This window comes from Megalops cyprinoides, chromosome 1 (assembly GCF_013368585.1).
Source record: "Megalops cyprinoides isolate fMegCyp1 chromosome 1, fMegCyp1.pri, whole genome shotgun sequence".
NCBI classification, from domain to species: Eukaryota; Metazoa; Chordata; class Actinopteri; order Elopiformes; family Megalopidae; genus Megalops; species Megalops cyprinoides.
This window is the reverse complement of record NC_050583.1, coordinates 45,980,800-45,992,479: the sequence shown is the minus strand read 5'-3', so window position 1 is coordinate 45,992,479 and position 11,680 is coordinate 45,980,800. Positions and strand designations below refer to the sequence as shown.

Below are 11,680 nucleotides of genomic sequence, written 5' to 3'. Positions count from 1 at the left end.
CACTTCCTAACATATGATCACAGGTCCAGGTAACGTCTGCAACATTCTCCTCTTCACCTGCGAGGCTAGTGGATTACCTGTAAGTGTTGCAGATTTAATGAGAGTACTAGTACGTGGTTGCTGTGATTGGTAGTGCCTGTGTGTGTGCATATGTGTGTAGTGGTGTGGATATGTGCATAGATACAGCAGGTGTGTAAATACGCAGATGTATGTTTTTGCTGTTATTTGTACTGCAGGTGTGTGTGTGCGTGTGTGTGTGTGTGTGTATGCTTGTGTGTAGCAGTGCTGGTATGGTATAGCAGAGCAGGTGTATGTGTGTTTTTCTGTGATTTGTTCAGCAGGTGTGTATTTGTGTGTGTGTGCGTGTGTGTGTGTGTAGCAGTGCAAATGTTATATGGTAGGCCTATAGCAGAACAGGTGTGTGTGTTTTGGCCATGATTGGTGCTGAAGAGGTATGCTTTGTGACCTGCCAAAAATCAAACAAAATTGAAATATTGATTTTTGACAGGAGAAAAAAAGCCCTGGTCTCAATTTTACACTACTACCGTAAGTTGGCCCTCATTTGGCATGGAATTATTTGTGCTTTATAGAAAAAGTTCACTTCCTTGTATGCATATCCTGAAATTAGATGCAAGACCAGGAAACAAGACAAAACCATACTGTTATTATTAGCTATGACATCAGATTTGAAAAACAAACAAAAGGAGGCTTGTGCGTGTGGAACAGCGCAGGTGGAGTAGTGATGAGCAGCAGGGGCTGTAAGCCAAAGGTTGTTGTTTTGATTCTTAGGTGGGGCACTGCTGCTGTACCCTTGAGCAAGGTGCTTGATCCCGCTGGTTTTAGTAAATCCCCAGCTGTAAAAATGGATGCTAAGCTAATAAAGCCGTATAAGGCTGCTGCACCAGAGCGTAGCTGTATGTTTGTGGGGGCAGAAAAGAGGGGAGCTGGTGGACATGTGTGTGTGCGCGCGCGTTTGTGTCATACAGACGTACAGCTGCGTGATTGCTGTACTGAGGTCTGTGGCCAGGTGAACAGGTGAGATTCCTGATGCCTCTGCCGCTGGTCGCTCCTGTAGGGCAGTGTGTGTTGCACATTCAAACGCCCTCACCCGCTCCTCAGGCAGAATTCTGCACTCGGTGCTGGAGGAAGCCTGTGCTTCATCTCCAGGAAGGCGCTGAGGGAGGACTGAGAGCCCAGAGCCTAGTGTTTCCTAGGGCTTGTGCATATATTGTGAAAAGAATACAGAAAGGAATGCAGGAGCCAATCCTCATGTACTAGAAATAAAGACAGAGACAGCCTCTCTACCTTCATTATTTTCAGCAGCTTCTCCACACTGCAAACCAGCAGGTGGTAGTGTGGTACAGGGGTTTAAGAAGTGAACTCATAACCAGAACATTGCTGGTTCCAGTGGGAGGGATTATTGTTATGCCATTCAGCAAAGTACTCAACCTGATATGTACAGGTAAATGTAAGGTTTATTAAAACTAGTTTTTTCTTTTTTCAGTTTTGAATCATCATGCCAGGCATCCAGAAGAACCCAGGTAGGGTGCATCTGGAATCTTCTGGAACAAATGAAATTTACTTGGATTTTTACCTGAAAGGCTGTGGGATTTTAACTCCTGATTACTAATTAACTACTGATTAACCTTTGTAGATATTTCCACATGTACAGGCTAAAATTAAGAGCAGGCTATGCTGCTTCCTAGGGTCTAACACATTCCTGTCATTGCTGAGGCAATTTTTATGTAAAGGTCCCATTGAGATAACGAACCTCTTTCGCAAGGGACAGTTGATAACGATCTTCTCAATGCTATGGTCCCACATCCACAGTCACCTCTACTGTGCACTGTGATGCACATGCTGTTGTGCTGTTGTCCGGTGTTCCTGTGAGTTGTAATGTAACATCATAATTGCATGGTTTCTGTTGCAGCTGAAAACACCGTGTTCTACAGAACCGTGGCCGGTGTGCAGGAAGTGAGAAAGGGATACCTGATCAAATCTCCTCCCACGAACCAATTCAAGAGTCTGGTGAGTTCTGCACATCCAAAGAGCTGCCCATCTGCTCGAACTGGACTCATTTATTTGTATTTTTTTAGACTACGTCTGTTACATTCTAAGGTAGGATTTTAAACATTGGACCCAAAATGGAATCAATTAAATATTTGACCAACCCATCAATTACTGTGCACTCCTAGTAACATTTACATGTTATTGTTTAACATAAAAAAGACAGAAAAGCCTGACTAACAGGCCTGGACAGTATCTCCTGTGAGAATCTGAGTAGCAAATGTTATGAAACTAGCACATACTAGTACCATAAATTAACGAGGTAAATGTCAAATCAGGGGAGAGGCACAGAGTATTCAGGGCTGAATGCAGGAAGAGCTAGAACTAGAACTCAGAACTTCATCTGCATAAATATCCCACAATGCAGTGGGGCACTCTGTTTAGTGGCTCTTAGGGAAGTTGCCATTCCAGTATCATTCCAGTTCAGATCATTATTTCTCATGTAGATGTCTCTCTTCTCTTATGCCACAGTGTTGCATTGGCTATTGTTATTATTATTATCATCATCATTATCATTATTAATAACAGTGCCGAAGACCAACTTTTTTCTCCTTTTCCGAATCTGACCCTCTTACAGAGATCCTGGAAGCGACGTTTCTTCGTGCTCTTTCAGACCAGAGAAAAGGAATACTTTCTGAAATACTACAAGAGTGCTAATGACAGGGACAAGGCCCATGGAAGGGTCAAACTGGACCAGTAGGTGCCCCATGCTAACTTCCCTGACCCAGTGCATTGCAGTATCATTTCATTGCGGTTCAGTTCCCTGACAACTCTCTGTCTAGTTCCCCTCCCACACCACACAAGTAGTACGTTCTCTAAACATCTGCAGAATGTTGTGATTGTGAAAGCATCGCTACAGAGCTGGTTTGGATGAGAGCGTGTCCCTGTGCTTGCAGGATCAGTACGATCTTCCCGAGACCCGAGCACCACAGCAGATGGAGCTGGATCCACAAGAACTTCAAGTGTCCCCCTGAGTCTGTACTCTTCATCCAGGCTGGGGAAAGACCTTACTTCTTCATTGATGAGAGCAGGTCAGAGAAAACAGAGACAACAGAGACAACAGGGACAAACAGAGACAAAATTTAAAGATTAAAGATTATATGTTTGTTAGAGCAGCAGGCTGGAGAACTGGTGCTGCAAACAACCTGTGGGTATTTGGCTGTGGATATTTTTGCATGACATGCAACTGTGCCTGTGGATATCAATGTATTTATTCATACATCTTATTATACAATTTATTAATATGGCTGATGCCAGAAGTTCCTGGGTTTTAAGTGGAACTTAAAAAAAACTTGGTAAAGCTGTGAGCTGAGGCAGATGAGAAACTAGTAAAATAAATCTACAGTTACAGATTAGTAGCAGAAGACTTGTCCCTAACATGGACAGACTCTTGAACTGGTCTCCTCTCTGATTTCAGTGGAGATGTAGACGGCTGGTACCGGGACATATCCAAGATTGTAAACCGCTCAGACTCAGAGCTCACCCCAGAGGTACTGTACTTTCTCTTGCATTCATCTTATTTTATATTATATTATATTATACTTATCTTAATTAAAAATCACAAGCAAACACTAAAGACCAACTCTAAAAACCAAGAAACAGCAAAGCATATCTTTAAAGATAATATCCCATCCCCCATCCAGACTTGAGTACCATCATTTAAATATGCAGTGACCTTTGACCTCTGAAAGCTCTCCTTTGATCTGCCCTGTAATATGATGATGTGCCCGTCTCCTAGCGACTGCAGAGGCTGCACCGCAGCATGCCGGAGGATGGGCTCATGGGAGGCCAGAGCAGACCCACCAGCAACCGCTATACGGTAACACTGCTGCACCCTGTGATCCAAATCACTGCTTTACTACATTACTGCTGTTTTACTCACTTTCACTGAGATCAAACCATCCCTGTAGCTTGATGGTAAACTGCTGGCCCTGCTGAGCTGCACACCCACCATGTGTTCCAGACTGTGTGGTCTCTGTGTTTCAGGCCCTTGAGAAACTGCGCCCCATGTCAGACCCTGCGCCAGCCATGCAGAACCTGTCCTTTTTCAGCACACAGACCTGCTCCTGTCGGTCTGAGGTGAGCCTTTATCGATTTATGCATGAAAGATGAGGAAAATCTCTAATGAATACATCCCTTCCTTGTGTCAGTGAAACCACGTGTATCTCCATTCATGAAACTTTGACATAAAAATTATCCAAAGTTATCCTCTTCAACAGCATTGCTAGTTCCACTCCTTCATCATAGACTGAGCTTCCTGCCAACTTTTTTTTAATAAAGTAAAAAAAGGTTGAATTTAAATTTAGAAATTGGTGTTCGGTTTAAGATGGTGGGAAAGTTTATGGGTTTTGAATAAGTTCACAGGAGGAATGAATGTGACGCGTTCTGACTGTGTGGAGCCTCATGTCTGATTGGCCAAACAGGCTGACGGCAGCAGTGAGAGAGGAACCTGGTCCGAGCAATGTGACCATCTGAACATTTCCCAGGATTCTCCCTACGAGCTACTGTGCAGCATCAAAACAGACACAGCACAGGTACTGCTACACCAAGCCTTCCTGCATTCAGATGTGCAGGCGCAATCTCACAGGTTAAGGTTAAGTAACTTGAGTCTTTCCTCGTAGCTTTTATATTTCATGCCAGGAACTAATATAGTTGCCCTTCTTTGAACTTTTTCAAGAACCTCAATATCTTTCTTATAGTGCAGTGCCCAGAACTGCACACAATATTCCAAGTGAGGTCTGACTAAAGCATTGTATAATTTCCATATAACCTCCTTAGATTTATAATCAATACTTTTGGCTATATATCCCAGCATCCTGTTGGCCTTTTTTACTGCTACAGCACACTGCCTAGATCCTGTTAAGCTTGGGTCAACTATTACCCCCAAGTCTTTTTCAAATTGAGCACACTCTAGTTTTTTCAGCCCATGAAGTAGTCTTGTCTAAGGTTCTTATTTCCCACATGCAAGACTTTACATTTAGCTAAATTGAATGTCATCTGCCAGGTATCCGCCCACTTTTGGATGCTGTTTAGGTCTTCCTGTATTACCTTAGTTGATTCTATACTGTTGGCTAGACCCCTAGTTTTGTATCTTCTGAAAATTTTACTATTTTACTACTAACCTCTGCATCAAGATCATTTATGTATATAAGGAATAGCAAAGGCCCCAACACCGATCCCTGTGGGATTCCACTTCGTACAGGACCCTGCTCTGATACAATTCCTCCCACAGTTACAGTCTGCTTTTTACTAGACAACCAACTCCGAACCCACTCAGTTATAGCTCCTGTAATTCCTGTAGGTTTCATTTTCACCATGAGCCTCTCATGAGGTACTTTGTCAAATTGCCTTTTCAAAGTCCAAATAGATAATATCATAAGCTTGGTTTGAGTCTAAACACACTGTAGCTTCCTCAAAAAAGTACCTCTGTAAAAGACACAAGCTTTCCACGTGTGTTTGATTGGTAGTAAACCGTGAGCACTGCTGCACTGCACGCACACCCTGTGTTCCAAACCATACGCCCTCTGTATTTCAGGACGGTGAGAAGCCGCGCTCCTCCTCAGAACCTGTACCCTCACCTCTGTCCCGGCCCAGGGTACAGAGCTGCTCCAGTCAGTTGGAGGTGAGCCGCGTGATTCACGCCTGAGGAATGAGGATCATGTCTTACGAAGAAGCCCTTCTGTGTCCCAGTGAACCTCTGCGGGTCACAGATTCACACTACTTCAGAGTAACATTCACCTCCAGTTTCCCTCGTCAGCGCCCTGGCCAAGACCACATTCTCTATGAGGGAAACCCACTCTCAGAATGTACCCGATACATGTGTTTAGATGTGCTTGGTCTCCCACGCTGACCTTTAACAGCACAATATGTGTTAAAACTTTGCTGTTTCTCTGCTCCTCAGGACAGTGCGAAAGCACGCTCCGTCTCAGATCCTGTGTCCAAGCAGGACCGGTCCCATCTCAGGAGAGGAAGCCTTCCCTCTGAGGTCAGCCAATCTTTTATGAATAAAAGATTATGGTCATTTCTATAACTCCTCTCATATTGTCAGTGACTCTGTATGAATGGCCATTCAAATAATTTAACAAATTTTTTGTTGTTTCTTTAAGTTATATGACAACTCAAAATAGTAAAATGACAACAAAATAGAAAATGTATTGAAATCTTATTGTATTTTCACCAGGGTTAAATAAACAAGTGTTAAATAATTTTGTAATTAGCTTAGGAGAGGTTTTGTATGTGGCCTCCAGGGCTTTGTAATCTAATGCTTTGTGACTGTGTGCGACTGTGTGGAATTTCATGTCTGATTGTTTATAACAGGCTGACAGCAGGAAGGAGATAAGAAGCTGGTCTGAGCCTTTTGGGCATCCGAATATTTCCCAGGATTCTCACTATGATACACCCAGAAGCATCCTCAAAGCACAGGTACAGAGACACACAGCACAGAGAGAGAGACATACAGCACAGGGTGAGAAGGGGGAGAGTGCATTTCAGCCTGAGCGCTTCACTTTCAGCTTTAGTTTGATATTTCCTTTATGGTTTCCATTGGCCACCACAGCAGACACGGGTCTGTTTTTTTTTTTTTTTTTTTTTTAGAAAATTACATTTCTTTAAATTCTCTTGGAGTGTATTAATCTCTGTATGGATGTCAGATATCAACCCCCTTTCCACCCAGTCCCTTTCAATACAGAAAACAGGTAGTTAACAATGTGCGCAACTGTTAGCCCTGCCACCTGTGCAACTGTTATTCCATTTGAGTTCCTCAGTTCAAGTCTGAGTTTGAGCTGCTCGTGTTCCGATTAGATCACCAGGCAGTTAGTGAGCGATTATCTTTAATGTGTTCTCATGTTTACCACACTGTGTTCCGCAGCTAAACACAAACACTCAACTGCAGAATCTGTTTCCGGTTTCAGGAATGCATATGATACATATGTCTGACTCTCCCACCACAGAGCTGGAAAAACACAGGAGCTCAATTTTTCATCCATGAGTGGCTCAGACAGCTGGCAACTGGGAAACCATTACCCCCAATTGATTTTATTTTCTTTTTAGCCTGTTTCTGCCTCTTGCCATTCTTCGTCTGATGTGTTGGCTTGCGTCTCCAGGAGAGCGTCGATGATGATGATGAAGATGAGGATGAGGCAGAGGATGATGGCACCAGTTTCTACATGCGCATGGATACAGTGTGAGTTACAGAGAGACATCAGACATGACCGTGGATAAAGGAGTGATCAGAATCTATAACAATGCCATTTCCTCTGAGATAACACACAGTGTGGAAACACTGTAGCCCTGAAATGAAGGTTTTCTGCCCCATTAATCAGGCGAAAACCATCCACTGAGCTTTCCTGATCACCGTTATCATAATCAGGGTTCACTTCTGATCTGCAGTTTTGAACAGTGACGTGTCAGCCTTCTGGCCCCCCATTGACACTAAAACACTAGTGATAAAAAGCTAAGGATGTCCATGTTTGCAGCTCAGTCTGAGTGAGTCAGATAGACAGTGCTAACGTGGTGTCTCTGTGACGGTGACAGCTTCGAGGTGGTGGCCACGTTGCAGCAGGAGCAGGAAAACTCCCTCCCGTCCTGCACACAGTGAGTGTTCGGCCTGTTTCCTCCTGCACTGAAGCCTGAAATCGGTCCGAAGCACTTTGACCACCAACAGTTGTGACCCTGATTTACACCGGAGTTACACTTGATTTGTACGCTTGACTGGATTTGTGTTACAAAACGGATACAATCTCAATCTCTCCTGTAGAAGTTCCTGTAGAAAGTTCAGTAGAACTGTTTGCCATTTGTATTCTGTAACTTCTAATGCTCTGTAAGCTGTCATGGATAAGGGCTAAATTTGAACATTATTATTATTATTATTATTATTATTATTATTATTGTCTTATGATTGTTTGTATTATCTTACTATTTATGTGTTTCTAAAGTGAAAGCAATGGTGTGGCAGACTCTGATGACAGACCTGTGACCTCAGCCGTCAAAAACCAGAAACCTCAAAGGATGCAGAGCACTGAGAAGCAGGAGAAAGAGAGTGACAGGTAAAGATCCCCTTTCAGCCTGGAGTCAAAAAACACCACAAGCACAACAAACAGTACCCAGGCCTAGGTGGCTCCAATCCCAGAAAGCCACAGTCCAACAGGATGAGACTTACCCCACTTGTATGTCGCTTTGGATAAAAGCGTTTGCCAAATTAATAAATGTGAAGGTAATGCACAATCCTAACTGTGTAGATGCTCAGTAGTGCCATTGTGGAAAACATTGGCACAGTAAGTGCTATCATAGGGCACACAAATATATACTGCTAAAACTAGTCTGACCGCTGCAATCTTGTGGTTAAGTGCGTGGCCAGAATGAAAGTCTGCAGGCACCATGGCCCTCTACGACCAAGGTAGAGTAGCCCTGCAGTCACTGCGGCCCTCAAGAACTGGTGTGGAGTAGATATGATGAACCAGCTTTATAGATTTTTTTTTTAAAAAATCACACATGAAAGAGATCAACAGTGTTCTGTTGGTATGTATGTTCTGTCGGCACTTGTATGTCACATTATTAGCTCATTAGCATGTAAATTTCATAACTATTTTTGGTACATTCATTGTCAATTTGTTTTTTTATAATGGAAATGTTTCTAATTATTTGTTAAAGCTGTGTTTATGCAGTTAAATCTGCTTAGTTAGAGATGGCAGCTGGGGGGTGGTTGCATTCTCACCGTGAGGCTGCTGTAGCACGGAACAGGCTTCCGTCACAACAGTGCATACCAGTGAGAACTGGGTTCTATAAACACGCACAGTGACCCAGTTTACTCTGTAAAACTAGCACAAAGGAGAGCGCTCCAAAAAAACTGCTGCAAGAGAAACAAGCTTTGGCATTGTTACAATAGTGAAGTGGCATTAGCTCTTCAAAGACAGATACAGATCTGCCACTACCTGTTTGGCCAGTTTGAGTAGCACATTCCAGGGGGCAATTGCACGCCAAGACACTTTTATATATGTGCACCTCTACCAGGTCAGCAGGTACACACCTCTACCAAATGAACAACACTCTTCCACCAAATTGTCAATAACACTCTTCTGCTGGTTCATATACAACTTTACTGATTCATAAACAACCCAAGTGTAATAGCCTACAGTTGGTGAAATGTGTTCACTGATGTAAACATTCAAAATCAGGTACCTGTGTTGTCCTTGGAGGCGTTGTTCGTTCTGTGTTGTTAACAGATACTGTGCTCTTGGTCATGATGGATCCAGGACACCTTTCTAAAAATAACAGCGTAACGTTATGTAGAGCACGAGGAAGTTTTTAGCAGTGAACTGTATGGAAAAATCCTGTGGAATTTTCTTGATCTTCATGGAGGGTTCAGTTACAGTATACACAAGTAGACTTGTTGAGACAAAGGAAAAAAATGTGTTAATTAGAGGACAATAACTTATACAGAATAGCTGCTGGATTGAGTAATCTTTTCAACTCCAGTTTGAGTGTCGGCCAAGGGAGTTTAAAGAAATGTTTAATATCAAGGTTGCATCCAGATGGATCCAGATCCATATGGACATACGGAATGGTGACTGTGTTTCACAGGCATTTATGCAATTGTGCAACATAAATTGGGAGTTAAAGTTGACTTTTTTTCCTCAGAGGAACTCCCCAATCGTTTTATAATCTTGTACATCTGACAACACAATGCTGGTGATGTCATTGGCTATGCAGTACTTTTTGAACACTTGAACACGCTCGATTTAGCAAAACGTGCACCTGGGACACACTTCCACACGTTTCTTTACATCAAGTGGAAACTCCCTGTCGATCTCTGCACCCTGAGATATCCCGGGGGTTTGGCTCCCTTGTTTCTCTCTGCAGGGTGCAGTCCGGAGACGCTCACGGGGACTCTGTGGAACGGACGGAACCCGCCGGCGCCCACGGGGAGAGCGGACAGGTGTCCCAGGTGGACGTTTTGTTAAATCGCGTGAAGAGCAGGGCTTTGATCCACTGGACTCCGGATGAGCAGAGCCACACAGACAGGTAACCCCCCCCCACCTTTCTCTGAGGGACTGAAAGGCAGCTGTTTCAAAATAGAGGGGGTGGGATTTTAGAGCCGGGTGTAGACTCTTCGTCTCTCTCTCTTTGCCTCTTAATTCATAATTAAGACAAATACATTAATATTCTCCTACATGTATAGGCGTTTGTAAATAATATTCTGGGTGTGGTGTGTGACCTGCAGTGAGCAGCAGAATAATGTGAAGGAGATCTACATCAACCGGGATGATCTGAAGAGTAACCTGACCCTGACCAAGATCGACGGAATGCCCTGGTATGTAGCCTACACCCCCTGGCAGAGGCAGACCCCAGCAGTCAGCCTCTCTTGCTGTTACCACGGTGATTAAGTTAAATAAATAAATCAATCAACCATTTATACAGAGCACAGAGTTCACAACAGGCAGCTACACATGACCTGATTATGTGGGAATGCCTGAGGCATAAGAGATGTTTGAACTAAGGCGCATTGCATGCAGAGATTTTTCATATGCTTGTTTGTAATGCATTAATAATTATGGACGTGACTCCACTAAGTTGTATATTCCTGTCTTGTAAGGCAGATGCCTCTGGCATTCTTCAAACTTTGTTTTAAACACTGTATTCACGTATTCATCAGGAGCATTTCACTCATGAGCATCCTCTGGTGGTGAACTGACACGAATCAGATCCGTGTTGGTAGATTAAAGAGAGAATTTATACATTGACAATATAAACAGACTCGGAGATCTGTAATGACTTCAGAAGCACATATAAAATCAAAATAAATAGGCCAAAGGTGTGCATGAAGTCATTGAAGTGTCTGAAGTAACTCAAAGTAAATCAAGTGAGCTCATGCTGCTCCATACCGCTCACTCACTCTTCGTGTCCCTGCAGTGTCAGCCACTGGCCTGCCCTGCCTGGAACACAAAGCCTCTTCCACAAAGGAGATCAGATCCTGGCCATCAACGACCTGCTCACTGAGAGTGTGGACGAAGTGCACTTTTACCTGAACAAGCTGCTGAAGAACGAGGTACACTCACGTGTACACACACATACAGACACACACAGTTATCGCAGATAAACATCTGACTGCATTATTGTATGCGCACATGGGTGTTTGTGTCTGTATGCGTATGTTTGTACATGTGTGTGTCTGGCAGTACATACATGCAAGTGTTTGTGTTTGTGTATGTTTGCAAGCATGCATATGCTTGTGTATACAGTGTGTGTCCATATGTGTTTGTATGTGTGTGTGTATGTGTGTGTTTGTGTGTCTTATATGTGAGTGTGGGTCTAACATCTCTCTCCCTCTGCATCTCTCCCCTCCAGGTGAAACTGACCATTCGCAGGCAGCCAGGCTCAGAGCCCTTCCTCTCAGACCGCAGGGTCAGTGAGTGACCTGCCTGGGGGGGCCGCAGGGGGGGTCATGCCACTGGGGTAACAGTTTTCTCCTGGCCTCCGTCCCTCCCCATGTGCTTCCTCCTGACCTTTGACCCTCAGGCCGGCTCCCACTTCATCCAGCGAAACCAGCAAGTGGGTGTGGCAGGCAGGAAGCCACCTGACACCTGTGCACAGAGCATATAGCTGCTGGAAATTCAGG

The 11,680-nt window shown here is 43.8% G+C and overlaps 1 protein-coding gene across 1 annotated transcript; it reads left to right on the top strand.

Moving 5' to 3' along the window:
* On the top strand, positions 1–11,680 carry LOC118773021 (pleckstrin homology domain-containing family S member 1-like). Its single transcript, XM_036521758.1, has 19 exons — positions 1–79; positions 1,505–1,541; positions 1,931–2,028; positions 2,645–2,763; positions 2,964–3,098; positions 3,485–3,557; positions 3,806–3,886; positions 4,054–4,146; positions 4,491–4,601; positions 5,603–5,689; positions 5,969–6,052; positions 6,385–6,489; positions 7,170–7,249; positions 7,600–7,659; positions 8,001–8,111; positions 9,925–10,086; positions 10,286–10,375; positions 10,975–11,110; positions 11,410–11,680. The coding sequence occupies exons 2-19, from the start codon at positions 1,517–1,519 to the stop codon at positions 11,476–11,478; spliced, it is 1,719 nt and encodes a 572-aa protein (XP_036377651.1). The 5' UTR covers positions 1–79; positions 1,505–1,516; the 3' UTR covers positions 11,479–11,680.